Consider the following 27,990-nt stretch of genomic DNA (forward strand, 5'->3'; position numbering starts at 1 on the left):
TCCCAAAATTTCTAATTCTTGTGGTTCTAGAGGGGCTACAGGAAAGTGTGGTATATATGCATCCCAATGGTCTGCGTAGCCCTTTGTACCTTTTGATTGGCAAGGCAGAACACCTTCTGGACATGGAGGAGTGTCCAAAGGTATGCCTACCAAGCAGGTAGAAAAAGGATTGCCAGGAGATGACAATGCTAAACATATGGCATCTTGACCCGTCTTGTTGGCTAACGTAACCCAGACATTTTCCTTAGGCTGCGGAGGGGCCCAAAATGCACCACAGCATTGCAGCCAGACCAGAACTCCTAGGGCTGTTAGGCCCCAAGAGCTCTGACTGTACCGCCGCATTGATAGCTTATGATGCGAGACCTCCTAGCAGCTCGAGCTCTCTGAGCGAATCTCTTAAGCACCCAGCAAAGACGGGTCACTGATAAAATATCCTCCGGTTCTGAATCTAGCGGTTGGTCTTCTGCACACCAGGTTTTATCACACTCTCTGCACCACAGAAAGTGTTGGTTAATGTAAAAGACTGATTGGTGGTACCAACCCAATTTTCCACAACCACCACAAAGAAGCAACGCTTGAGCCTGATGCTCACGCACACCACATCCCCAACACCTGTAATATCTATTAGATGGAATCAGTCCTCGTATGTTAACCAACGCATGTATCAGTTCCATATATGGACCATAGAAATTTTGAGTCACTGTTGACTGAACATGCCGAATGAAGGTCTGGAGTGGCTCCTCAATCAGCTGGAGACACTCTTCCAACTTTTCTGCAGTCACCGATCTGTAGTCAGTCATCCAGGTTCACTGTGCTCTCCGGGATGCGATGGCGTCACCGGCTTGGTCCAACGAGCAGGAATCCACTCAGAACCTGTAGGGGTTGAAACACAAAGGTAGCCTCGCCCTAAATAAAGCACTCTTGCAGGGCCTTTCCATTCCCCAGTTTTCAAGCATCTATACCTAACCCACATTTCTTCTTCAAGATGCTTCTCTGATTCTGGGCTCTGTAACTTATGTTTTTCGGCTGCAGGACAATCTGAGGATCCTATTATGCATAAATGATTCAATACAAACAGTGCCTTAGCAAGCCTTTCCTGCATGTCCTGAATTTCTGAGAATTTCTTGAGATAAGTTTTCAAGGTGCTATTTGCTCGTTCAACTATTGCCTGCCCTTGTGGATTGTGTGGAATGCCAGTAATATGTTTAACACCCCATTGTTGTAGAAAACGTTGAACCTTTTGACCTATGTAGGCAGGACCATTATCTGTTTTTAACTGTTTGCATACTCCCATGACTGCAAAACATGCTGTGAGGTGTCGGGTTACATGGATGCCCCTTTCCCCAGCCTGAGCTGTTGCCCAGATAAAATTGCTGTAGGTGTCAATGGTGACATGCACATATTTTAACCTTCCCAGACTGGGTTCATGGGTAACATCCATTTGCCATATTTCATTGACTGATAAACCTCTAGGATTAACTCCAATTCCCAGACCCATTCCATTGTTGTGATTTGCACAGACTGGGCAGCTTCTGACAATGGCAGAAGCATCTGTTTGAGAGATCTGAAATTGCCTCTGCAGTCCTCTGGCATTCTGATGGAAGGTAGCATGAGCTTCCCTTGCCAGAGTAAATTGTGACATTGGTACTGCAACTGATACCAGCCGATCTGCCCTCTGATTGCCTTCTCCTAAACCCGTGCTTAATTTATGACTCCTGATATGGATAATGGAGTAAGGCTCTGTTCTGTTCCTGAGGGCTCGCTTGAGTTGTAAAAATAACTCATATAATCGCTTGTTCTGAACCTCCTTAACAATTGCATCCTCAATTCTTGAGGCCACCCCTACTACATAGAGAGAATCTGAAACCACATTCAAAGGCTCAGTGATATTAGAAACAGCCCACACTACAGCAAGAAGTTCTAGTGTTTGTAAACTGTCTTCAGGGACCGCCTCCAGTGTGTGTTGCTGCCAAATTCCCTTCTTTTGCCAAACAATAGCTGCTTTGCGTGTCTTTTTCCCAGCGTCAGTGTAAACAGTTACAGCTTCCGAGATGGGTTTGTCCCTTCGCAAAGGCACGCCAATCCAGCTCCATTCACCGATCCATTGCAATGCTCGTGGAACAAGTGGACCTGTTTCTATTTTAGCTCCCAAGGCTAAAAGCGCTTCAGCTAGATCTGGCGAATTCAGCAAATACCAGTCTAGCGTTGCTTTTTCCATGGGAAGATAAACTGTCTGTGGTTCCAGACCGCTAATTTCCAATATACGCATGCGGCCTTTTTTGACCACTGCTGCCAGATTTTCAATTTTTGTGGTTATTGTTTTCCGTTTTTGAAGAGGTGGCGAAATCCACTCCAGGACCCTTTCCCCCGTTTTCTTTTTATGCTGAGTAACTGCACCAAGGAGATGCATATCGCTGCTCCAAATGGTAAGAGTCAATGGTACTGTAGGGTCCATGCGGGAAACGAACCCTTTGGTAATACAGTCTGAAATTTTTTGTAGCACCTCCTTTTGTTCTGGTATAAGAGTCACTGGGGTGCAAGGGTCCGTGCCTTTCAGCAGGGGCAGCAGTTTTTCTAGCAGCACATTTGGGAGACCTACTATTGGTTTTAGCCATTGTAAGTCTCCAAGGAGTTTTTGTGCATCATTAAGGGTAGAAATGTCTGTAGCAATGGTTAATTTTTGCGGTTTCACCTGCTTATTGGTGATTTGCCATCCCAGATATTTCCAGGGCGTGGATTTCTGTACCTTTTCAGGAGCTATAACTAAAGAGGAGGTTGCCAGCACTGCTTTGATATGTTCAATCTGAGAGTCTGTGAATGGATCCTTTTGAGCCAGAAGAATATCATCCATATAGTGATAAATAATAGTGTCCGGCATTTCTCGGCGTAACGGTTGCAGTGCTGCATCGACATACAGCTGGCAAATGGTTGGGGAGTTACGCATTCCTTGTGGTAACACTGTCCATTCAAATCGCTTGTCGGGTTCTCCCCTATTTATCGCTGGCAGAGTAAAAGCAAAACGTTTTGTATCCTGGGGGTGTAAGGCAATTGTAAAGAAACAGTCTTTCAGGTCGATGATGAGGATGGGCCAATTCTCGGGAATCATAGAAGGGTTGGGTAATCCGGGTTGTAGCGCCCCCATGGGCTCCATCTGGTCGTTGACAGCCCTTAGGTCGTGCAATAGACGATATTTTCCAGATTTCTTTTTGATTACGAATATCGGAGTATTCCAAGGGCTAGTAGACAGTTTCAAATGCCCCTGGGCAAACTGCTCCTGCACAAGTTGATGTGCTTGCTGAAGACTTTCCCTTTTTAGTGGCCACTGCTTAACCATGACTGGAGTTTCTGTAGTCCATGTAAGTGGTAGTGGGAAAGTCCAAGCAATGGCCATTATACTAAAGGGTGTTCATTGGTAAGAACAAGACCCAGTTGAGCCAGCACGTCCCTGCCGATAAGGCAGGATACCGTAGGTGGAAGTAGTGTAAGTGAAAAAATTGCTGTGGCTCTCCTGCCATCTATTTCCACTGTGAGCATGGGGGTTCGGCTTGCCAGTGTCATTCCTCCGACCCCTGACACTGTGGTAGTTGAAGATTGAAGCGGCCAGTCAGACGGCCACTCCCCTGGGGTGATAATTGATGTATCCGCTCCTGTATCCAAAAGTCCTGTCAGAGTAATACTCTGATCACGGTAGTGCAAAGTGCACGATTTTTTCGGGCGCGTTGATAAATCAAGAGTAAGCAAAGTTAATTTCCCAGTTGAGCCAAATGCTCCCTGTTTTCTTGGCTCTTGTTTAAGGGGAGTCAGTCCTTTGGCTAACTGCGGCAGCGGCACTAATTGAGCTAGACGCTGCCCTTTAAGTATTTTTACAGGCGGGTAAGGGGTGTGTACCATGATCATAATTTCCCCTTGATAGTCCGCATCTATTACTCCAGGTAAAACAAACAGTCCCATCATGCTGACAGACGATCTTCCCAATAACAGTCCTCCTACTGCTTGTCCATTAATCATGACAGGGCCAAATAGTCCAGTAGGAATCCGATAGGGCTGATTAGTCAAAATAGTAACATTTACTGAGGCTGCCAAGTCCAAGCCGAGGCTCCCGCTGGTGGCAGGTTGGGGTTGTTGCTGTTGGGGGTTGCCGATACTGCAGCTGCTACTTGTGTCCGAGCGCGGCTGCTGCTCGCGCTGCTTTTCGAGTTTCCCGACCTGCAGGCAGCAGCGTTGTGAGTGTTGGATCGACATTTGCTGCACCAAATCCCAGTGGCTTGGCAATCGCGACGAAAATGTCCAGTTTTTCCACAACGGAAACATTTCATACGGAGGCTGTTCTGCGAGCGTGGGTTTGTAGCGACTGCAGCTTGGAGGGGTGCAAGGGCTGCTAGAACCTGAGTATGTGAGGATTTTGATTGCTCCTGAAATGCTTTTGCCTGCTCCTGCAACCCCTCACTAATTTTCTGCAAAGCACTCACTAAGAATGCCTGGGTTCCAGTTGGAACCGAAGCAGCCTTTTCTAACAACTCAGGGATCGACCAATCTCCGGGCAATGTATTGACCAGGGATCGGGTTGAGGAATTACCATTTTGAAGCACACATTGTTTAATCAAAGCCCCTTGCATATATTCCGGAACACTAGCCTTCTTAATGGCATCCACAACTTTATCTATGAAATTACCTAGCGGCTCCTCACGTCCCTGTTTTATTCCCATGTAAATGGGCGTTCCTCCCGGAGCTTTTATACTATCCATAGCTTTCCTGGCTAAATTCATAGTTTCTCGCAAAACTTCAGGGTCAGAAATCGCCTGAGCCTCTATTCGAGTCCATGCCCCAAGACCCAACAATTGTTCCATTGTTACACCTGCTAAGGGGTCTCCTGGTCCTCTCTGAACTGCTGCAGACGCCACAGCTAACTGATGCCAATGAGCATTAAACAATATTAACTGATGAGGAGTATAAATCAATTTCGTGATACTTCTAATATCTGCTGGGAGAAGAATATGTGCACTAAAAAGATAATCTAGCATTTGCCTGGCCGGTTCACTAGTCACTCCATATGACCCTACAGTAGCTCGCAACTGTGATAACATCTTCCAGTCTAGAGATTGAATCTCAGCCTGAACTCCTCCCTGCGGCAAGGGAGCATAAACAACAGGAAATGCAAGATTCTCAGTCGCTGCCTGTACTAATTCATTATCACCATCCTCTATTCCGCGCCTTGCCAGCATAGACCACAACTTGCGTCTTTCCCTTGCAACAGTCCCCACAAAATCAGACCCAGCTCCAGAGATCGGACCCGACCCGCGCAGAACTGACAGCTCCGGAGCTACCGAAAGCTCAGAGCAGCCGGACGGCTGCGGCTGCGGCACAGACGGTGCCGAGACAGGGAGCGGCGCCGAGTCGGCTCCGGACGGCGGAGCTCCGGACAGCGAAGAGGGGGGGCTAGAGGAGACCTCTGCGGGCTCCGTTGCTAGGTCAGCCTGCACTTCGCGAGGGGGTGCAGAGGGCACTGCGGCTGCAGACGGCAGAGTAACGGAAGAAAAAACAGGGGGGTTTGGAACGCTAGTGCCCCATGGCAGCCCATAATCTTGATTCTGTTTTTGCGCAGCTTGAGCTTCCTGAGCTGCCCTTTTTTCCGCCTGACTCATCAACAACTCATTATGCACTGCTTTCCACAACTTACTTATCTTTTTTGCCGACTTATCATCATCTAAAACTAACTCCCACAACTTATCCCCATACCGCCGCCACTCCTCTAATGTATGCACTAAGTGGGGGTTTGCAAAAAAGCCATATGAGACCGCGTGGCTCAATAAAGCAGGGAGATCCTTTTCTAAGTCTATACCCTTAAACTGTCTCCGCCTAAGAAAAGCGGAAAATAAATCATATGCTGCTTGCCTGTCCATTTTTACTCACGTCGGTACCGTTGCAGCCCTCCAGGCTTCGGCAGCACGTGTCGGTCGAGCCCACCTGTGTGGTCACTCGAGACGCGGAGCTCCAATTTTAGCTCTTTCGTCGTCCGTCGGGCTGTGAAATCCGGACCCGAACCCAACGCAGTTCTTCACCCGTGGCGCCCTTTTTTCCTTATCACGTCGGGGTCACCATTTGTTGGAAGTAACCGCGGGAGACAAGTCTCATACTATCATGGTCAACAAGCCTCGTTTATTAGGTGTTACAGCATCTCATTTATACAATCAGTAATAAGTTCATGCATATTGCAAAAGTTAAGCTCAGGATTGGTGAATTAGACATTACTTCATCTGACCTTTGTGGTTAGTCTTATAGATACTTTTTCTTTGCAGCTTTGTCTACACCTTGCTACACATCTTGCTTTTCCCTTAGGCCGTCCTTGCTTCTAGATACATATTTCATCTTTAGCTACATACCCTGTCTTTTCACATACTGATTTCTCCACAGCTGCTTAGCCCGTGACCGTCCCTAGGATAAACCGTCTTTGTCTTTAATCACATTCATTCTTTTACAATTTAACTAGAGGAATCTCTTCATGTCCTTTCTCATGAAGCCATTCTGCATAAACACTCTCCACATATTTTCAATATTTTTATTATGAGATTGGAGAGTTTTGGAAGGAGAAAGACAGGAAACTTCATTCTTTCTGGAATCTGTGCACTTTCTGTTATGTAAAACGGAGGGAATGGATAATATCCATTAGAAGTTGTAGCCATTTAGTAGAATTCATGAAGTAATGACTGGAAATGAAGAAACAAAAGGAAGTTTTGAATGAAATGGAGGGCAGGAAACTAGTGAAATTGTGAGATATGTAGGCAGAAAGAAGACTTTCTGAATAATATCAATGAAACTGCATTTAGATTGACACAAGGAAGTGCTTCTCAGAGGTTTTGCATAGCCAGAGATGAAGTTTACAACATGAGGCACTGCAGTTTAATTGTGCAGATTCCCACTAAAAATTGTAGGCCTTTAGAAACCATGTTGCACTTTGCTTCATTTAAGTCTTACCCAAGAAAACCGTTTTCCAAGTTGTTAATGGGTGGTGAAGTAGATATTGATTTCTGTGCTTTTCAGCTGTTTTGGTCAATCTGTTTTAGAAGGAGTCACCTAAATGGAAAGAAGAACAGGAGAAGGAAGATTCTAGAAGGAAGTTGCAAACGACAGTTTTGGGGGATGTGAAACATTCTGTTTCTAGTAATAAACATCAAGTCCGTAAAGTTTCAGAAGACACAGCTTATGCGAGAAGTGAGTTTAAATATGATCCTGATTGCTCCTCTATAAGTATTAATGTTCAGTAAATAAAGTAAAATGATGATTATCCTCAAAGATGATAAACTTTCCTGTTACCTGTGAACCCTAGCCTGCTGTGGTAGAGAAGGTCTGCAGCTTTTGGTTTTTTTGTTCTTACCTAACGGTCACAAATGGTGGTGCTGGATTCCTAATGATTACGTATGATGCAAGTTTCTTTATTAATTTTGTTGCTGTGTTCTCCTTGATGCGGTCTGAACAAAACAAGAAGCTAGTCTAATCTATCTTGTGTGTGACAATATTGTTTCCCTTTCCGATGCTACTATCAGATTGAAAAGCTGTGGTTAGGTAATTTGGCATAGACCCCAGGGTGTGAAAGCAGAAGATACTATTTCCAGTCTGACTCCAGAGCACTGCTTGTTGCAGTAGACTTCTTCAGAGCATGTGTAGCTATTGGTAAGATGCTGCACAGAACATTGTCCAAACTTGATGGACATAGCCATGTCAGCTGTCCTACTTGGGCATCTTCTGCTGGAAAACAGATGAAGAGGAGTGAAGAGAATACTGTGATATGACTGGGTGTAAAGTTACCCTTGAGTGGGACTCACTGTTTGGTTTGTTCTTTGCTGTAGAATTACTGCTCGTCTTTCAGATCCTTTATTTGACTGATGGGGTATAAAAGTGCAGTGCAGTATATTTCTCAGTGTCTCTATTTCTCCTTTTTTTTTGTAGAAGCCCAACCCACAGTAGGAGCAGAGAAAAAGGAAGAGTCTGATTCTCCCAGGGATTCTGAGGTACTTTCTGTGAAATGTGCATCTCCCCAGTCTGTGGGAGAGCCAGATGAGAACTACATGAGAGCTTGCCTTTGAGTTGAGCTCTGCCCCTGGTGAGGCTTATTTACCCCATATTGCTGCTGCTCGATGTCCTGTATCTGAGGGTCATTGAAATACTTGTAGTGTAGGTTCTGTGTGGAGATAGTACTGGGACAAAGTTAGTTTAAGCTTCTTGTATCGAACCTTTGTTTGCAGGCTTTTGAGTTGATTTTCTAGCACAGTAGTGAAACAGAATAACTACTTCCCATCTAGCCTTTGTTGTTTGGAAAAAAAACTGATTCCCTACTCCTTTCTTAAAAGTACAAGATTTTCTAGATAGCTTTAATCGCTATCAGCTTTGCCTTTTTGGCCTTTAAGCAAAGCAAATCTTCCATTTGCAACGTAGTGATGCACTCACTCAGCATTGTGGGACATGTGCCCCAGCAATGTAGGCTCATATTTGAATGCCAGGCGCAAATTTGATGCAAATGTTCAATCAACACAGAGCTGCAGCTTCTTGTTCACAATCGACATCTTGATTTCCTGTGTTAATTTCTTGTGTGGCTCTGTGATTTGCCAGCCTTAATCAGCATTATGGAATAGTTTAGATGAATTGTAAGGATTTTTTTGCCCTTTTATTTAAAATGCAAAAACCTTTGTTAGATTTTATTTTTAAAAAATTGACTTGTACAAATTCTTACGCGTATGTACTGTATTGTACAGCCGTGTTCTGAAGGTCCGAGGAAAGCATCTCCTCCTGTGTTTCTCCCACCTGCAGTTGAACATGGAGTACGCTTGCAGAGTGTTTCAGGGGAGCACAACAAGGGTAAATATCTCATAGATTGGATTTGTCTGTGTTTATAGACAAGTGAAATTTTTCTTTTGCTTTCCTTGTTAGTCCTGTTGTTCAGTGAATATGTGTTGTAGCAATGAAGTGCTTGGCTGTTGTTAATTAACAGCAGTGAACACTGCACTTGCTGGCCTGCTTGATTAGTCCAGGAGGTTCTTGCGTTCATTCTGTATACTTTTTGGATATGTATTTGTTCGGGTGTTTTTCTTTGCTTTAAGTGGTTGCTTAAAGTGGTGGGAGTGGTATCTGGCTTAAGATTTAGCTGTGAACCCTAGCCTGCTGTGGTGGAGAAGGTCTGCAGCTTTTGTTGCTTTTCGTTCTTTCCTAAAGGTCACAAATGGTGGTGCTGGGTTCCTAATGATTATGTCTGATGCAAGTTTCTTTATTAATTTTGTTGCTGTGTTCTCCTTGATCTGCACAAAACAAGTAGGTAGTCTAGTGTGTCTTGTGTGTGACACTATTGATTCCCTTTCTAATGGGTACTATCAGATTGAAAAGCTGTGGTTTTTCAGGGCTTCAGCCAAGAGCTGACCTGATTCAAAGTCAGAGAAGACTCTTCCAGTGCCTCACCTTGTTCAGTTGTAAAATGTAGGAGATCTCTCCTGCGCTACTCGTTTGTATGCTTGAGAGCATGACCTCAGAGAGAGGTGGGTGCTTAGGTACTCACCCCAGGGTCTCAGAGCAGAAGATAGTATGTCCGTCTCCAGAGGATATCTTGTTGCTGTAGATGTTTTCAGAGCTCGTGTAGCTATTGGTCAGTTGCTGCTCAGAAGGTGTGGAAGCAGCACTCACGGTGCATTCACTTTTCTCTTAGTGCATTTTAGGTGCAAAGAGTTTATTTTGGAAAAGCATGAATAGTCAGCGCTCAGGCTGGAATCAGCAGTTACGGTTTTCCAGAGCGGACGCCATTGCTCCTGTCTGGCTCATTCCTGTAAATTTTCCTTGCGTTTCTGTGTGAGTCAATCCTGAGTTTGTTTTACATAATGGAGTAGCTTAGAAGAGAGAACTGACTGTGGTCTGCTCTAGATGAGAGTTTGGTGGTCAGAAGATACTAGACCTTGAAGTGATAAGATTTAAAATGCTTGCAGTGTTCTGGACTGTATTGGAGCTGTGAGCTTCTGTTTCATTCCTAAATGTCAGTCCTTGTGTATGTACCTGGTCAGAAGTTGCAGGATTATGAATCATGGTCAGGTGAGATATCCCTTGATAGCACTAAGCAAGGAGCCGTGTGTGTTGGCAGCTTCCTCTTAGTGTGAGGTTGTTTTGTATCGTGCTTTTGTGGTGTGTCCTGTAGGGTGGAATGTGATAGTAAGTGCCAGATGATGGAGGTGTAGGCAAGAGGGAAGATGACTCAGGGTGTCCATATGCTGAGTCTGAAGCATGCTGGAGTTTCTTCCTTAACGTTGTCCCAACACGAGGGACATTGTCATGTCAGCCATGATTCTTATGCATCTTTTGCTGGAAAAGAAATGAAGAGGAGAAAACAGAATACTGTGATGTGACTGGGTGTAAAGCTACCGTTGAGTGTAACTCATTTCTTGGTTTGTCCTTTGCTTTAGTGCTGTTACTCATCTTTCAGATCCTTTGTTTGACTGATGGGGTATAAAAGTGGAGTGCAGTAAATTCTCAGTGTCTCTCTTTGTCCATTTTTTTGTAGGTGCTCTGCCAGCAGTAGGAGCAGAGAAAAAGGAAGAGTCTGATTCTCCCTGGGATTCTGAGGTACTTTCTGTGATATGTGCATCTCCCCGGTCTGTGGGAGAGCCAGATGAGAACTACATGAGAGCTTGCCTTTGAGTTGAGCTCTGCCCCTGGTGAGGCTTATTTACCCCATGTTGCTGCTGCTCGATGTCCTGTATCTGAGGGTCATTGAAATACCTGTAGCGTAGGTTTTCTGTTGAGATAGTACTGGGACAAAGTTATGTCAAACTACTTACGTTGGCCTCCTGGCTGCAGGCTTTGGAGTTGATTTTCTAGCACAGTTTTAATACAGCAGTTTATTGCTGCTTTTAAACTTATGAACTTCTCAGGCATATTTTTGTGAGGATTTTTTTTTTCCCTACTATTCAGATCTATTCTGCTGATCCAGTCAGAGTTTAATGGATGCCAATACATTGAGCAACCCAGACATTTAGATTTTTCTGTATAGAACCTCTGTCTTCTCTAGATAGACTTAATCCGATTTTGAAAATCGTGTTCAGCAGACACCAAGTGTGCTGGCTGTGCTTATCCTTTCTGTCTGATAATTCTCAAGATGAGAGTGAGCAGGGTCTGTAGCTACTTCCCCTCTAGCCTTTGTTGTTGGGAAAAAACTAATTCCCCACTCCTTTCTTAAAAATACAAGACTTTCTAGATAGCTTTAATCGCTATCAGCTTTGCCTTTTTGGCCTTTAAGCAAATGAAATCTTGCTTTTGCAACATAGTGATGCACTCACTCAACATTGTGGGACACGTGCCCCAGCAATGTAGGCTCATATTTGAATGCCAGGCGCAAATTTGATGCAAATGTTCAATCAACACAGAGCTGCAGCTTCTTGTTCACAATCGACATCTTGATTTCCTGTGTTAATTTCTTGTGTGGCTCTGTGATTTGCCAGCCTTAATCAGCATTATGGAATAGTTTAGATGAATTGTGAGGATTTTTTGCCCTTTTATTTAAAATGCAAAAACCTTTGTTAGATTTTATTTTAAAAAAATTGTTTTGTACAAATTCTTACGCGTATGTACTGTATTGTACAGCCGTGTTCCGAAGGTCCGAGGAAAGCATCTCCTCCTGTGTTTCTCCCACCTGCAGTTGAACATGGAGTACGCTTGCAGAGTGTTTCAGGGGAGCACAACAAGGGTAAATATCTCATAGATTGGATTTGTCTGTGTTTATAGACAAGTGAAATTTTTCTTTTGCTTTCCTTGTTAGTCCTGTTGTTCAGTGAATATGTGCTGTAGCAATGAAGTGCTTGGCTGTTAATTAACAGCAGTGAACACTGCACTTGCTGGCCTGCTTGATTAGTCCAGGAGGTTCTTGCGTTCATTCTGTATACTTTTTGAATATGTATTTGTTCGGGTGTTTTTCTTTGCTTTAAGTGGTTGCTTAAAGTGGTGGGAGTGGTATCTGGCTTAAGATTTAGCTGTGAACCCTAGCCTGCTGTGGTGGAGAAGGTCTGCAGCTTTTGTTGCTTTTCGTTCTTTCCTAAAGGTCACAAATGGTGGTGCTGGGTTCCTAATGATTATGTCTGATGCAAGTTTCTTTATTAATTTTGTTGCTGTGTTCTCCTTGATCTGCACAAAACAAGTAGGTAGTCTAGTGTGTCTTGTGTGTGACACTATTGATTCCCTTTCTAATGGGTACTATCAGATTGAAAAGCTGTGGTTTTTCAGGGCTTCAGCCAAGAGCTGGCGTGATTCAAAGTCAGAGAAGACTCTTCCAGTGCCTCACCTTGTTCAGTTGTAAAATGTAGGAGATCTCTCCTGCGCTACTCGTTTGTATGCTTGAGAGCATGACCTCAGAGAGAGGTGGGTGCTTAGGTACTCACCCCAGGGTCTCAGAGCAGAAGATAGTATGTCCGTCTCCAGAGGATATCTTGTTGCTGTAGATGTTTTCAGAGCTCATGTAGCTATTGGTCAGTTGTTGCTCAGAAGGTGTGGAAGCAGCACTCACGGTGCATTCACTTTTCTCTTAGTGCATTTTAGGTGCAAAGAGTTTATTTTGGAAAAGCATGAATAGTCAGCGCTCAGGCTGGAATCAGCAGTTACGGTTTTCCAGAGCGGACGCCATTGCTCCTGTCTGGCTCATTCCTGTAAATTTTCCTTGCGTTTCTGTGTGAGTCAATCCTGAGTTTGTTTTACATAATGGAGTAGCTTAGAAGAGAGAACTGACTGTGGTCTGCTCTAGATGGGAGTTTGGTGGTCAGAAGATACTAGACTTTGAAGTGATAAGATTTAAAATGCTTGCAGTGTTCTGGACTGTATTGGAGCTGTGAGCTTCTGTTTCATTCCTAAATGTCAGTCCTTGTGTATGTACCTGGTCAGAAGTTGCAGGATTATGAATCATGGTCAGGTGAGATATCCCTTGATAGCACTAAGCAAGGAGCCGTGTGTGTTGGCAGCTTCCTCTTAGTGTGAGGTTGTTTTGTATCGTGCTTTTGTGGTGTGTCCTGTAGAGTGGAATGTGATAGTAAGTGCCAGATGATGGAGGTGTAGGCAAGAGGGAAGATGACTCAGGGTGTCCATATGCTGAGTCTGAAGCATGCTGGAGTTTCTTCCTTAACGTTGTCCCAACACGAGGGACATTGTCATGTCAGCCATGATTCTTATGCATCTTTTGCTGGAAAAGAAATGAAGAGGAGAAAACAGAATACTGTGATGTGACTGGGTGTAAAGCTACCGTTGAGTGTAACTCATTTCTTGGTTTGTCCTTTGCTGTAGTGCTGTTACTCATCTTTCAGATCCTTTGTTTGACTGATGGGGTATAAAAGTGGAGTGCAGTAAATTCTCAGTGTCTCTCTTTGTCCATTTTTTTGTAGGTGCTCTGCCAGCAGTAGGAGCAGAGAAAAAGGAAGAGTCTGATTCTCCCTGGGATTCTGAGGTACTTTCTGTGATATGTGCATCTCCCCGGTCTGTGGGAGAGCCAGATGAGAACTATGTGAGAGCTTGCCTTTGAGTTGAGCTCTGCCCCTGGTGAGGCTTATTTACCCCATGTTGCTGCTGCTCGATGTCCTGTATCTGAGGGTCATTGAAATACCTGTAGCGTAGGTTCTCTGTTGAGATAGTACTGGGACAAAGTTATGTCAAACTACTTACGTTGGCCTCCTGGCTGCAGGCTTTGGAGTTGATTTTCTAGCACAGTTTTAATACAGCAGTTTATTGCTGCTTTTAAACTTATGAACTTCTCAGGCATATTTTTGTGAGGATTTTTTTTTTCCCTACTATTCAGATCTATTCTGCTGATCCAGTCAGAGTTTAATGGATGCCAATACATTGAGCAACCCAGACATTTAGATTTTTCTGTATAGAACCTCTGTCTTCTCTAGATAGACTTAATCCGATTTTGAAAATCATGTTCAGCAGACACCAAGTGTGCTGGCTGTGCTTTTCCTTTCTGTCTGATAATTCTCAAGATGAGAGTGAGCAGGGTCTGTAGCTACTTCCCCTCTAGCCTTTGTTGTTGGGAAAAAAACTAATTCCCCACTCCTTTCTTAAAAATACAAGACTTTCTAGATAGCTTAATTGCTATCAGCTTTGCCTTTTTGGCCTTTAAGCAGATCAAATCTTGCTTTTGCAACGTAGTGATGCACTCACTCAACATTGTGGGACATGTGCCCCAGCAATGTAGGCTCATATTTGAATGCCAGGCGCAAATTTGATGCAAATGTTCAATCAACACAGAGCTGCAGCTTCTTGTTCACAATCGACATCTTGATTTCCTGTGTTAATTTCTTGTGTGCCTCTCTGATTTGCCAGCCTTAATCAACATTATGGAATAGTTTAGATGAATTGTGAGGATTTTTTGCCCTTTTATTTAAAATGCAAAAACCTTTGTTAGATTTTATTTTAAAAAAATTGTTTTGTACAAATTCTTACGCGTATGTACTGTATTGTACAGCCGTGTTCTGAAGGTCCGAGGAAAGCATCTCCTCCTGTGTTTCTCCCACCTGCAATTGAACATGGAGTACGCTTGCAGAGTGTTTCAGGGGAGCACAACAAGGGTAAATATCTCATAGATTGGATTTGTCTGTGTTTATAGACAAGTGAAATTTTTCTTTTGCTCTCCTTGTTAGTCCTGTTGTTCAGTGAATATGTGCTGTAGCAATGAAGTGCTTGGCTGTTGTTAATTAACAGCAGTGAACACTGCACTTGCTGGCCTGTTGGATTAGTCCAGGACGTTCTTGCGTTCATTGTGGTTTTTTCGGACATGTATGTGTTTGGGTGTTTGTTTATTTTCTTTGCTTTAAGTTGTTGCTTAAAGTGGTGAGATTGGTATCTGGTTTAAGATTTATCTGTCTGAGGATTTGGATATTTCTGGATAATCAGCAGAAGAAAATATCATTTGGTTAATCTTTTTGTTTGTTTATTTATTTTTTTTTTAGTTTCCTGTTTTTCTTTAAGAACTAAAATATGTGGGCAAATTGTTGTTATGTTGCTGCGGGTTTCCACCTGCAGCTCTTGGCAGTTGCTTTATGACCATCCTGATTGTCTTTTTGGTATTGGAATTAAGCTTTTATCTCTTTGCGAGTGCTTTGGCAATATGGCTTATAATATGGATTCAATGACATAGCCTAAAAGGCAAGTCCAATTTTATTTTTGTAAGTAGACACCAAATATTAGCAAGCTTCTGGAATCCATAAATCAACTTACCAATTATCTTTAATGTCTGCTTCTTATGAATTCTGCTAAGCTTGAAATCAGTGTGGGAGGGGGGAAGAGGTGACTGTGGTAATCTTTCTAATGTATTTCCATGTTACTTGACCACCTAGTGTTCGAAAATCAAGTCTTGATGATTTGTTTTTAGTATTTATTTAAATGTAAAAATTCTTTTGTGGAACAATTCGTAGAAGCATTTTGTATGCTTGTTTCATGAATGGAGTAGTAAAGTATAAGATGACTGCAGCACAGGGCAGTAGGTTGTGAGAGTTAGGAAATAAGATTTGACACTAAACTTGAAAAAGGTTTGGAATAATGCACATGTTGTGCATTACAACCAAGCAATGTTTGTATCATTTATTTCCTTGCAAACTGATCCAGAGAGGTCAGTTGAGAACCAGATTGTTTTTACCTCATTGAATGATGTTTGTATGAGGTTGCTGTGTCTCTACCCTTGCTTTCCATAAGCTGTTAATGAGAAAGTAGCCTCAACATTATGCACTGCTAGAATAGAAGTAGTCATAGTTCTGCTGGGTTCTTTCTTGATTGGTCATTAAGAAGCCAGAGCTATCTGCTCTAATTAATTTTTCCAGAAAGCAGAATTCAGCTTCCAAAAGGAACAAAATATTTTAATCTTGTTCTCTTAATAGACATAACTTAATGCTTCACATGAATTGTTGTCATTCTGTGATTTGATTCTTTTTTTTTTTTTTTAATAAAAGGTGGATGATGGGAATTACTCTATTTCTTATATACTACTACAAGTTCTGTGTGATAAGATAATTGGATATTAGCTATTTCACTCTCAATGAAGTAATTTGTGCAAGAAACAATTACAGAGCCTACTAATGTTGTAAAGAATAAAAGATATCTTCAATTAAATAAAATAACGCTTTCATTTTTCACCTCCAGGCCTTTCAGAGAAACCCAGTAATTTGCAGGTAAATGCTTTTCATTGAAATCTACTTGTCCTGCTCATTAATGAATATGTAGTTATTTTGAATGTATGGGTGTTTATTTTTCATTGGTTTGTCTTTCATAGTTAAAGGTTTCTGCAGTTTTAGAGATGAATGAAACATCTTCAAAAACAGAAAAGCAAAAATCAGGTAATGATGTCTTTTATATTCTGATTTTAGCTTCAAAAATCTTTCTGATAAGCATATTTAATTAAGCATTTGATTCATTTGTTTTGCAGATCCACAGGAGAAATTGAGTGTAGATGATATTGAAGGTATTTATAAATAGTTGTTGTTTTTTTTTTTGTCATGTCCCTTTGTGGGCAGATACATTGTAGTTGTAAATTCTTCATATTAAATTAATGTTTTGCTAGCAAGATGTTATTTCAGCAGCAGATTTAATGAAATATGGCTCTATCTTTGGGTGTTTTCTCCACTAGAGCTCCATTCAACATTTGTAAACATCCTTCTACAGTGTAAGGTTCCTCCAGCATACCTGCTATCATCACCCCTTGTCAGGCAGTCCACATTTACTCATTTCCTTCTCATTGCCAAATATACCGATCTGCAGAGGAGCAACAGGGGTCATGTCCTGTGTCTGATTACTGTCTAGGGTCTGCAGATGGAGCTGTCCAGGAGCTGCAGGTGGGACAGAATGGGTGGTTCACAGGCTTATGCTTCATTAGCATGATTGATTATTTACCTGGCTTTTTCTTTGCCTCTCTGGCAGTTGTATGAAAACATGTATTACGTATGCTCTTCCAAAGCCATCCTCTCATGTTTTGTTTAAACTGGCCACTGAGTTTAGAGCTAGTGGAAGGACATGGGAAAGAGAGTGTAGGTGGGAGGCAGTGAGTGGAAGTATGTTGGCAGGTATTCCTTTTGGTTGGGAAAGATAAATAAAAGTGAAGCAGCTAGATCATTTATTATACATGGGAGAGAGTATATCTAACCTCAATGGGTTCTTAATTTCTTAATTCTGATATATGTGAATTTAAGTATTTGTTAGCAAGATACAAAACAGTTCCCTATTAAGGTCTTAGAATTTCTACAACGAGCCCTGAAAATTACAAATCAGGTGAAAACCTATATAAGCAAGCATATGAAGTAGATGATTAGATAAGAGTTCAGAAAACTATTGCAACTTCTAAGTATGGAATGGAAATTGCTCCAAGCTGTTTGACATCCATGTCTTGGGAAAAAAGGTACTGTTTCTTTTGATGACAATAGAGGTTAAACTTCTTTCTAGAAAAAAAATGTACGTGTGTTTGCATAAAGAATAGGAGATTCTCTACTGCAGTGCTATTGTTTCTGTAAGATGCACAAAAGGTGGTTAGAATCATTGAATTATAGAATTGGGCTGGAAAGGACCTTTAAAAATCACCTAATTGAAACTTCCCAGCTGTGGGTAACCTGTTGCAGTGCCTCATCACCCTCATCAAGAATTTATTCCTTATATCTAATCTGAACGATCTTTTAGTTTAAAACTGTTACCCTTTGCTCTGTCACTACAGGCCATAGTTAAAAGTCTTTCGTGTAAGCCCCCAGTAATTATTGAAAGGCCATCATATGGTCTCTGCAAACTCTTCTATTCCCCAACTCTGTCAGCTTTCCTCATAGGAAAAGTGTTCCAGTCCTCAAATTGTTTTTTGAGACCCTTCCCTGGACCTGCTCTAGCCAGAGATTTTTTGTGCTGGGGGCCCCAGAGATGAACTTGGTGCTCCTGGTAGGGTTTTGAAAGAGTGGAGTAGAAGGGGACACCACCTCTCTTGGCCTTCTGGCCATGCAGTGCTTCTTTTTTTGTGGCCCAGGGTGCAATTGGCTTTTTGGACTGCAAGCATGCATTCTCAGCTTATATGTAATTCTTCATCCAGCATTATCCCCAAGTACTTTTCCACAGGACTGCTCTCAGTCTGTTCATTGTCCAGCCTGTGCTGAAGCTGATGACTTCCCAGCCCAGGTGCAGGATCTTGCGCTTGGCCTTGCTGAACATCATAAGATCTGCTTCTGTAGGCTGTCAGTATCCGTCTGAATGCGATCTCTTTTCACTAACATATCAGATACACCACTTGGCAGCACTTCTCTGTCTACCAAAGAATCCATCCATGATATTTCTCCAATTTAGAGAGATGAGCTCTCTAGGTAGCTAACATCAGTTGCTATTTCTTTATCCTCCACTCTAGTCACTCCATAATAGAAGGTTGTCTGGGCCATGGAAAGTACCTCCTTTCTTAAACTCTTTAAAAACAAGTGTGATGTTTCCCTTTCTCCTGTCACTAAGGGTTTTACCTGACTGCCACAACTCTTTAAATATGGTGGATAGTGACTTAGCAACCTAATTTACCCATGATCTTGGAGGTCTTTTCCATCCTTTGTGTTTCTGTGATTCTGTGAGTTCTTGTTTTGTCTGTTTTATGTAGTCATGTGAAATGTAGTCCAGTGATGGTGTGGGACGTGGCAAAGTTAGATAGGAAAAACAGTCTTTTCATAGCTCATTTTATGTCATCATTTCATGTATTTTCTGTTCATCCTTCCTCGTGTCTGGTTTTTTTCTATAATCCATGTATTTGCTCAAAGATCAGGTATTAAGAAATATATGTGAAAGTTTGTCTCAAACTCCTATGTTTGGGTTTCAGCAAGCTGTATTTCTTCTGCAGAGTGTTATAATTCCTATGGTACAAGTATTTCTAACTCTAAAAGGGTTAAACAAGACCCTTTGTGGCACAAAACAAGGAGAAATGAAAGTAGCTAGAGGAATCTAGCCGATTGCTGTATAGCATACAGTGTGTCATGTATGTATAAATATAGTTCTACATGTAAACCATTTGAGATTCTTAAAGGTGTATTTCTGACTGATTTTCATCAAATTTCCCTTAGGAATGAAAGGGAAAATGCCCTGAGAGGGATTAGTTCGCACAGAGGCATCTTCAAACTGTTTTGTAATATTATGTTCAAATCGTAAATAATAATACGCTTGAGAGGCTGTGTTAGTTTGTGCTATTTTCTCACAAATGCAATGATTCAGGATGTACTCTAGGTATAATTAATTTGTAATAAGTCATGTTCGTTATAAAGATGTAATTTTTTCACTGTAGGTGAGCACTCAGAATCTACCGTTCATGTGTCGTCATCAGCTAAAAAAGAGATGGTCAAGGATGCCACTGAAAACTTTGGGAGGCAGGTATGTGAAACCAAATATTGTGAATTATAATCTGAATTGATAAACTGTATTGTAAGTTAAAAGAAAGCTTACCAGTCAGTAAGTGGTTCTGAAAAAAGCATCTTGCACATGAAGTTTGTATCATCTGAAGTTAGATATTGTCTTCTCATGGCTGTATAAAATGCTTGCTGTTGTGATGAATACATACCATTGTCCTGGTATGTTTCCAGCTGGTTTGCTTAAACACTGACCACTGTTTTTCCTTGCGTGCAATTCTGAGAAACAGTGCAGTCATGTGGTGGGTTTTTTGTTTTTTCCTATGCAAAATACATACTCATTTGGGAGCAAAATTTTATATCATGTGATTATTTCTTTGACTAAACACGCCAGATTTTCCTCTGTGTATTAGAAAGATTAAGTAAAAACCTGAAATATGATCTGTCAGTGCTTTCTCTGCCTCTGCAAAATATCTCCTTGTCTGATCAAGTTAGTAAGTGTTCGAAAATATTTTTTGAAGGTCATTATGGAGGAATATAGGCTAGGCGTCCTGTTTGTATTGAGCATACAGGACTGGGTAGGGATCTTCATTGAGTGTCTGGAGTCTTCTGTAATACCTCAAGGGAAGTGGAGGAAGTAATATCATCATACATCCAAGGCACTGTGGAAGAGGGATGTGATTCATTTCAGCAGGTAGAGAGCAGAACTTGAGTATTGGAAGGTGGTAGCGGATGTGCAAAGTGAATGGAGCTTGGAAATGAAGTGGCTGAGACAGGTGGTGACTGAGATGCTCTCCATTGTGAAAGATTTTTGTGGAGTTACGATGTGGAAGGAGAAAAGGGCCTCTATAACCAGAGTAAGAAGGACAATAGTTGTGGTTCCTTGGGATGCCAAGGCTGCAGACCTTGTTCAGAAGGGAACACAAACCAAGGGCAACTTTGCAGGGACTGTGAAGTCAGAGATAGTGAGAAGGCTGGAGAGAGGAGCTGGTCAGTGAGCTTGAGGCATGGTACCGTTTGGATAGATGTCTCAGTTCTTGATTTTGGGCTGAGGGCAGGAATGAACAGGTATTCCTTTTAAATATTTGTCTTGGGAGCTTGGAATAGAATTTAATAATTCTGACTCTGAGGAGCATAAGTGATTGTAATGTAGCCAGTCCCTTGTGGTGGTTAGTAAAAAAGCTTGTTATGATCACTCACGCTTGTTATGAATGCTCACCAACAGGGGGTTTAAAGGGACAGTCAGTAGAAAGTAATGGAGTATGGGAAAATTTGGGCAGTTGTGTTTTCTGTTGTTACTGATTGGTTTTGATCTGTTTGATTGGTTTATGTTTCTAAACTAGATCCTTCTGTTTTGAGGAAAAAATAAATAAGGTATCCTTGTTTTGTTGTTGTTGTATGATGGGATGAGTTTGCAATGTAAATTATATGGCTTAACGGTAATTTCATTTTTCTTGGTAATTTTTCTGTCTTTACCTGCTTACTTAAGGATAAATATGTTTTAGAAACTACCAACTTGATAGAAAATACAGCACATGAAAAGCAGACTGACAAAGCAGAAATTTCTCATCAGGAAGCCCTAGCAGAAAATGAGGAATCCCACAGTGCTGACAAGCAGTTAAGTCTAAAGCTGTGGGAAGAAAGATACAAAAGGATGTGGATTGAAAAAGAGAAAAGGGAGTTGAAAAGAAATTTTACAAACATTACAGCAGAGCTGAAGCAGCTGTTTGGTGAAATTAATGAATCTGAGAAAGCTCCATCCCTTGTGGCAGAAGTGGCAGAAGATGACCTCATTGAAGAATGGAAGAGTCTTTGTGTTTCATCTTGTGTGACAGAATCAAGTGATAAGTTAGAAAGTAAAGGTGAATTTGGAGATGTGAAACTTAACGTAGACCTAAAAGAATCCAAACCTGAAATAGTTATTCCGAGTCTCTGTGTCCTTCCTGATCACAGTAACTTAAATGCGAGCATGGAAAATACCTGGAGAATACCAGATGAAGAAGGCTGCGCTAATTACACAGATAATACAAAAGTACATCTATCAAAAGCAGAGGAAATGGAAGAGAATGAGAATGGGATTAGTAGGAATGTAGAGGGAAGTCCTGAGTATTCCCTGAGACATTGTTTAAAAACAAATATTTGGGATGACATTTCTAATAATCTTCCTAATATAAGACCTGTTTCCACAAATGGTGAAAGTACACTTGGCTTTATAAGCGAGAAGAAAATTGGCAAGGACATCTGTCTTAGTGACAGTGTTCCCAGAGACTGCCTAATCAAAAGCAAGGAAATAGGAGAAACAGAAATCGAAAATCTTTTCCCGCATGCTCAGCAACCTTGTGGCATGCTGAAAAGGAATCTGGATGAAGAACTAAAACAAGATGTGGAAAGATTTAAGAGTAAGGTAGGAATGCTGCAAATGGTATTCCTGGCTTTGGAAAAAGAGAAGGTAGAGCTACAAAAAGAGGTAGAAGTTCACCTGCTGTTCCTTTAGTCTTTCTCAGTATCAGTGGTCCTGTTCATGTTAGCTATTGATCATTAAAAGAAGGTGCTTTGTGCAAATTGTTTTTTTTTGTCTTAAGAGAAGAACGTTGCTCATAAATAAGGAAAGCAGTGGAGAACTGTGCTTTTCCCCATAACGTAATCAGAAGGTTTTGAGAAAGCAAAACGTATTGTTTCACTTTGACAATAAGTGGCAGTCAGTTGCAGTGTAAGTAGTTATCACCTCATTACCATCAAAAGAAATTCATACAAGTACACCAGTTTTGATTGTCGATCAAGGAATGAAAATAGCTTCTGAACAGGGTCTTGATTTATCTCTTCGATTGCTGTGGTTTGTGCATGGTGTGCCTTCATTGCCTCTCACTAAAATTCCTGATTGCTGTGAAGCTGTTTCTGCTTTTGAGTTCAGTTTGCTTTTTTCCTCATCATTAAGGAAGTACGACATCATACATCCACTCATACTTTGTGTTTCTACAACTACTGTTGTGTAGTCCATCTGATTTCTTATCCATTAGTAATGCTTTTATCGTTTGTTTCCTAAGGGCTGCTTTGCTTTTTTGTTTTTGTTTGATTGTTATACTTCAAATCAAGAGTGAATTCAGAGTATATTTGTTGACTTGGTACATTTTGTAGAGTAATTTTTGGGGAAAATCTTTTTTATTTTACATTATTTTAAAAGTCAAGCTTAGATTATTTGGTCTTGGATCTCCTTTAGAATCAGAAGAATATATGAAGCTTAATTTTCTCTTCATAGGTTGAGAAGGAAAAAAGGAAGCGGAGACATTTCAAAATGCAAGCAGTGGAGAAACAGGAAAGTCTTGATAAATCAAATACACCAGCAAGCAATATTACCCATCAACCAGTAAAAGAAAAGCTTGCTCTAAGGAAGAACGAAAAAATGATAGAAGAAAAACACACAAAGAATTCTTCATCTGAGGAGAGACCAAAATTACTTGAAATGCCAGTAAAAGGGTAAGCTAATAAAATAATCCGTAGAATTAGATTGTTTTAAATCTTGTAATTGAAGCACTTTCCTCATTGAAAGCTATGCTGAGTAGTCCCCTGCTTCCCAAACTGTTTTAAAAGTATATTTTTCGAAGAACTAAATGCACAGTGGAGGTTCAGATCAATTTTGCTGGAGGTGATAGAGGTCTTAATCACAGAATCATAGAATGGCCCAGGTTCAAAAGGACCACAATGATCATCTAGTTTCAACCCCCCTGCTATGTGCAGGGTCACCAACCACCAGACCAGGCTTCCCAGAGAATTTCTTCCTTAACACTGACTCTAATCGTGTCTTTGGAATCTTACCTCCTATGCCTAATAAATTAATCAAGAACGAATTCAAAGCCCTTGCACATGGGATGGAGGAACCCCTTGTGTACACAGTGAAATGCTCTGGCTGGTGAGCTGATTCGCTGAGAAGCCTCCGGGGGCTTTGGCAGAGATTAAGTGCAACGTGAGTCAGAATGATCTTGCAGCTGAGAAGGCCAGCAGCATCCTGGGTTGCAGAGTCAAGAAGCTGAAGGGAGGAGTCTAGTTGGTCTGTGTCTGTGTCTGTGTCTGGAGCACTGGGTCCAACTTTTGGCCTCCAAGTACTTGTGTGCATTTCTTTTTATGGCCTTCAAGAGATCGTAGTCAACATGTGTGAGTTCAGTAGAGGCTTTCCAGGCTGATCACAGAGCATGAAACTCTGTGAGAATAAGCTGAGGGAAATAAACTTCAGGATGTGCCAGCAGTCTCCCAGTACGTGGAAGGGGATTGTGAGTAAGACAAAGCCGTTCCTGATTTGGCCTGGATTTGATTCTAAACATTTTTCAGAATTCCCAAACATCTGTAAATAGAAGGAATTAATTTTTTCTTTTATGTAAAATCTCAAAACAGTATTAGCTATACATGAGTAAAAGCTGTACTTTTTGGGAAGCTAAAGACTACATGTAAATCTTTCTCCTTTAGAATAAGCTGCTTCAATACTGATGTTACAGCCAATGTTTTGAACTACTTGTTAGTGGTTGCTGATATTCAAATCTTTTTTTGAACACTATCCTTATCCTTTAATTTATTAAAAGAAATGAAAAGGTTCATCCACACATGGTAAGCAGTTGTTATAGTCTTAGGGAAGGCTTCTTAAAAGTTTTTGATTTGTCTTAGATAAGTGATGTGATGTTTTATCGGTATTACTTGCAGTCATTAATGAATCTGTACTATATAGGTGATGATCAACATATTAAAAACAGTGTATTTTTGTTAGTAAAAGTTCATGGTTTACTGTTCATGTTTACCTATGTCGACATGGAAATACATGATGAATTTTGTACATCACTTAAGGGCTTATTTGTCAGTCTTGTGCAGCTCATGTATAAGGTGTCTTCCACCACTAATGGAATGAAATTAGAGTGATGTTAAAAGTTTAAAATTGCAGAAAAACTTCTATATTTGAAAAAGTGTGACATTTCTACAGTTTTAAGTTGTTTCTCCTGGTTCATGATGTGGCATATTTACTTTTTTGTCAGTGCTTTAATTCCTCAAATACTCTCTTTTAAATCCCAGATTTTCTGTGAAAGAAGAAGAGGAAAAGAGACATAGAGCTGAAATGCGATATGAAAAAACAAGAAAGCAACTAAAGAGGGAAGAGGATCAATATTCTAGAGAGACAGAGGAAAAACAACAACTTGAGTTTCGTGTAAGGAATTTAGAAACAGAGTTAATAACGCTGAAACAGCTCAAGAAACAGGTATATTAAATATATATCTTCTGTTTTTCTGTTTCTTTCAAACTGATATTTTATGCTAATATGTTCAACTTGTTGGTGAAAGAGACATTAGGTAATTATCTTGGTGCATTTTGAGGACCATTGTCATGAAACCAGCGTGAACAAACAAGTTCATGATACCTTTTCACATTTTTCAGAATTATAGTTTGGTTTGTGCTTCAGGCAAAGCTTCTCTTTGAGTTATTTTTCCTAATTACTACAGAACTCTGTGCGCGTGTGTGTATATGTATGTCTATATATATATATCTATATATATATTATATGTGTATATATATATATATATAATGTTTTTATTATTATTGTTTTTTTTTCTTCAGAAGGAAATTACAGTTACTGTTTGTAGTATTCTTTCAAGTATACTTACATGAATTTAAATTTAGGCCTAAATGTTACTGTTTACCTGATAATCTGTAAATTGCCTCAATTGCTTACAATCAAGACTGAATCCAGAAAAACTCTCACCTTTATTTTTATTACAAGTTTAGTGGCTTATTAAATGCAATTGAGATGATGATGTTCTCACTGTACACAACCTGCATGAATTCTTCAGTTCTTACATACAGTTTTGAGGGTCTTTTCACTGGCCTTTACCTACTTTTCAGCATTCCTGTCATGGTTCTACGCAGTTTGAAATATACCTTGGAAATTCCGTCTGTTCTGTTGTATTTTTCCCCATAAATAGTAAGCCTCAAATTTTCAGAACTTGTATTTGCAAACATATTAAGAACATGTGAAAGTGGTCATTAGGGATCCTCAGTGGCCACGTTGCTCTGGCAGAAGCAGTAAGTAGTTAGCATCACCTCTTTCAGTCTGCCTGGATTTAACAGGGACATCATTGGCATTAGTTTACCTCCTGGTCTGCTGTTCAGCTGGTCAGTCCTCTTCTGTGTCTCACTTCATTAATAGCCTTTGGAAATCTCATACAACTCAATTTATCCAGCAGTATTGCTAGATTTTGGTAAACTGAAAATGGATTGGCACATTTTCTGAAGCATTTCTAAATATTAGTAGAAGAGATGTAGACTTAAGACCTTGCAGTGGGGTAAAGTAAGTGTAGTTATTGTGCTTTTGGAAATCTTAGTCATTTGTTTTCTGCAGTTCTTAGTGTTAGTGCTCATATTGATGAATAGATGTTTTTAAATCTTTGACTGTAAGCATATGAGTGTCCATCTCTGGTTTTAGTATGTATATATAGTTTGTTAGAAAGATAACTTGGGTTTCTACTTAAACTCTGTATGTTTTCAAGAATAGTAGTTCTAGTTTGTTTGTTTTTTTCTTGTGTTATAGAGGGAGATTCATTAAGTATAAAACTTCTATGATGCTGATTTGTGCAGAGGACTCACACTATCCTTATAACTTTCAATTCAGATAAATCTAAAGATGTTTGTTTGCAAACATGGAAAATTGATATGCAGGTCATTCTATGATTTTATGATAAATGACTCTTACTAGAATTAATAGAATGTAAGAATAAAAAGAATGAAATAGGAAGGTATTGCTAATTCTGATTTTGTTCAAGATTCACAAGTTCAACTATATTACTGTAGGTTGAAGAAGAGCGTGATGAAACACAGAGACAGCTCTCTAATGAAAGGAGTGCTAGAGCTCTGCAAGAAGGAATTTTGAGCAACCACCTGTGGAGACAGAAGGAGCTGGAAGAAGAGACAAGAAAAACTATCGGGAAAAATTCAGAGGTAAGCAGTTCCATTCCTAATTAATTTGGTTATACTTCACTGTGCTCATTCTAAAACCTTAAGAAAAATAACCTTTTGTGCCTTTTGGTGGATTATCTACAGTTTATCAATATAACCAAATTTTGTTACTGTTGTCTAAAAACTCTGAATAGCATCATCAATCCCACATAGACCTGAATTGCATGTGGAAGTAGGAAGCCACTGGAAAATAAGACATTGTGTTCCCAGTCTCTTAAACTGCCTGCTGTTCTTCACTGTATAGTTGTTACAATCATTTCTAAGGTTTCTACCCATGAAATGTCCAGATATCTGGAGATTAACTAGGAAAGAAGCTGGCTGAGGCTGTTTGTGATCCTATTACTTGGCTTTTGAATTCGTTATTATACTGTCATCACTTTCTTGTTTCCATGTCCTTCATCTTTTTGCTTAATAAATTATTTTTATCACAGCCCATGAGTTCTGTTTTGTTTCCTGTTCTCTCCCTCATCCCACATAGTGATGAGAGTGTGGTGCCTAGCTGCCTGATGGGTTAAACCTGAATTTATTTCCCAACTAACTATTCATTATTGTCCTTTATCACACAGAAATCTGACACTAATGACAGAGAAAAGGATCTGGTACACAGAAATCAGTTACTGCAAGAAGAGATTGCTATGCTAAGACTAGAACTCGATCAAGTAAAACTTAAGCACCAGGAGGATGAAGGAAAATACTTAGAGGAAAATGAGTCTTTGAAAGAAAAGAATGATTCTCTTCAGAAGGAACTTAAACTGAGTGAGGAAACCTTAACACAGACAGTATTTCAGTACAATGGACAGCTGAATTTACTCAGGACCGAATCTGCAATGCTAACTTCCAAGCCTGAACAGAAAAAAGAAAGCAAAGACAGACTGGAAACAGAGATTGAATCATTCTGTTCCCGCTTGAATGCAGTGGTTCAAGATCTCGAACGTCATCAGTCATTGAAAAGTGATGCCGAACGAACATTTCAGAGAGTACGTGATGAATGGCTTCGTTTACAAGACAAGCTCCATCGTGAGCTCTCTGAGGTGCGAGAGAGCAACAAGAGCTTGTCTCAGCAGCTGAGTAAAACGGAAAGCAAAGTTAATAGTCTAGAAAACGAGCTTCACCAGTTGAAACAAACACTTCGAGAAAAAACACTGCTTTTAGAAATGACACAAAAAGACTTAAATCAAGCCCAGTGTCAAGCAAAAGAAAATGAGCATGCGTGGCAACTTGAGAAAGATCAAGTCAGTAAATTTATGATAAAGCACGAATCTATGCAGGAACGATTGTCCCAGCTCCAAAGTGAAAACCTTTTACTCCGTCAGCAGCTGGAAGATTTGCAGAAAAAGGAGATCATCAAAGAAAAGGTTGTGAATGATGTCCAGGACAGATTTCATGATATGTTCAATAAACTCAGAGCTGACAGTGAAAAGCAGGTTTACCTCATGGAAGAGAGAAACAAGGAATTAAATACCAAGTGTACTGATTTAAGGGAACAAGTCTTTAAATATGAGACTGACAAAGAAGAAAGAGAGGTAAGCTATACAATTAGAATAAATTAAAATGTTTCAATTCATAAAATGATTTTGTATTTCTAAAATGCATCAGGTGTAAGTTTTACACATAGGACCAAATTGTGTTGTTTTGTTGTGGTTCATTGTTTTTTCTCTTAGAA

The 27,990-nt window shown here is 40.5% G+C and overlaps 2 protein-coding genes across 5 annotated transcripts in view; one reads left to right on the forward strand and one right to left on the reverse strand.

Annotated features, from left to right (window-relative positions):
* LOC146760220 (uncharacterized) overlaps nucleotides 1-27,990 on the forward strand; it is a 54,261-nt gene that overhangs the window by 12,781 nt on the left and 13,490 nt on the right. For 3 of the 4 annotated variants that reach the window (XR_014947347.1, XM_085550736.1, XM_085550735.1), the window contains exons 12-27: nucleotides 7,062-7,209; nucleotides 7,945-8,006; nucleotides 8,748-8,850; nucleotides 10,532-10,593; nucleotides 11,611-11,713; nucleotides 13,392-13,453; nucleotides 14,471-14,573; nucleotides 16,141-16,169; nucleotides 16,271-16,334; nucleotides 16,424-16,459; nucleotides 19,280-19,365; nucleotides 20,830-21,744; nucleotides 22,597-22,814; nucleotides 24,393-24,576; nucleotides 26,163-26,309; nucleotides 26,894-27,850. Coding sequence is in view for 3 of the 4 variants with exons in the window: in XM_085550736.1 (XP_085406862.1) it covers nucleotides 7,062-7,209; nucleotides 7,945-8,006; nucleotides 8,748-8,850; nucleotides 10,532-10,593; nucleotides 11,611-11,713; nucleotides 13,392-13,453; nucleotides 14,471-14,573; nucleotides 16,141-16,169; nucleotides 16,271-16,334; nucleotides 16,424-16,459; nucleotides 19,280-19,365; nucleotides 20,830-21,744; nucleotides 22,597-22,814; nucleotides 24,393-24,576; nucleotides 26,163-26,309; nucleotides 26,894-27,850 (3,279 nt within the window). In the remaining variant the exon portion in view is untranslated. Of the gene's footprint in view, nucleotides 1-7,061; nucleotides 7,210-7,944; nucleotides 8,007-8,747; nucleotides 8,851-10,531; nucleotides 10,594-11,610; nucleotides 11,714-13,391; nucleotides 13,454-14,470; nucleotides 14,574-16,140; nucleotides 16,170-16,270; nucleotides 16,335-16,423; nucleotides 16,460-16,624; nucleotides 17,906-19,279; nucleotides 19,366-20,829; nucleotides 21,745-22,596; nucleotides 22,815-24,392; nucleotides 24,577-26,162; nucleotides 26,310-26,893; nucleotides 27,851-27,990 lie in introns of those variants that run through there. The other variant, XM_085550737.1, reaches the window with a different exon arrangement.
* LOC146760221 (uncharacterized) lies at nucleotides 4,067-6,537 on the reverse strand. The gene has a single exon (XM_085550738.1). It carries the CDS (start codon nucleotides 5,898-5,900, stop codon nucleotides 4,068-4,070), a length of 1,833 nt encoding a protein of 610 aa, XP_085406864.1. The 5' UTR covers nucleotides 5,901-6,537; the 3' UTR covers nucleotide 4,067.

Source organism: Coturnix japonica, chromosome 6 (assembly GCF_054131305.1).
Source record: "Coturnix japonica strain WE chromosome 6, WE-NBRP24, whole genome shotgun sequence".
NCBI classification, from domain to species: Eukaryota; Metazoa; Chordata; class Aves; order Galliformes; family Phasianidae; genus Coturnix; species Coturnix japonica.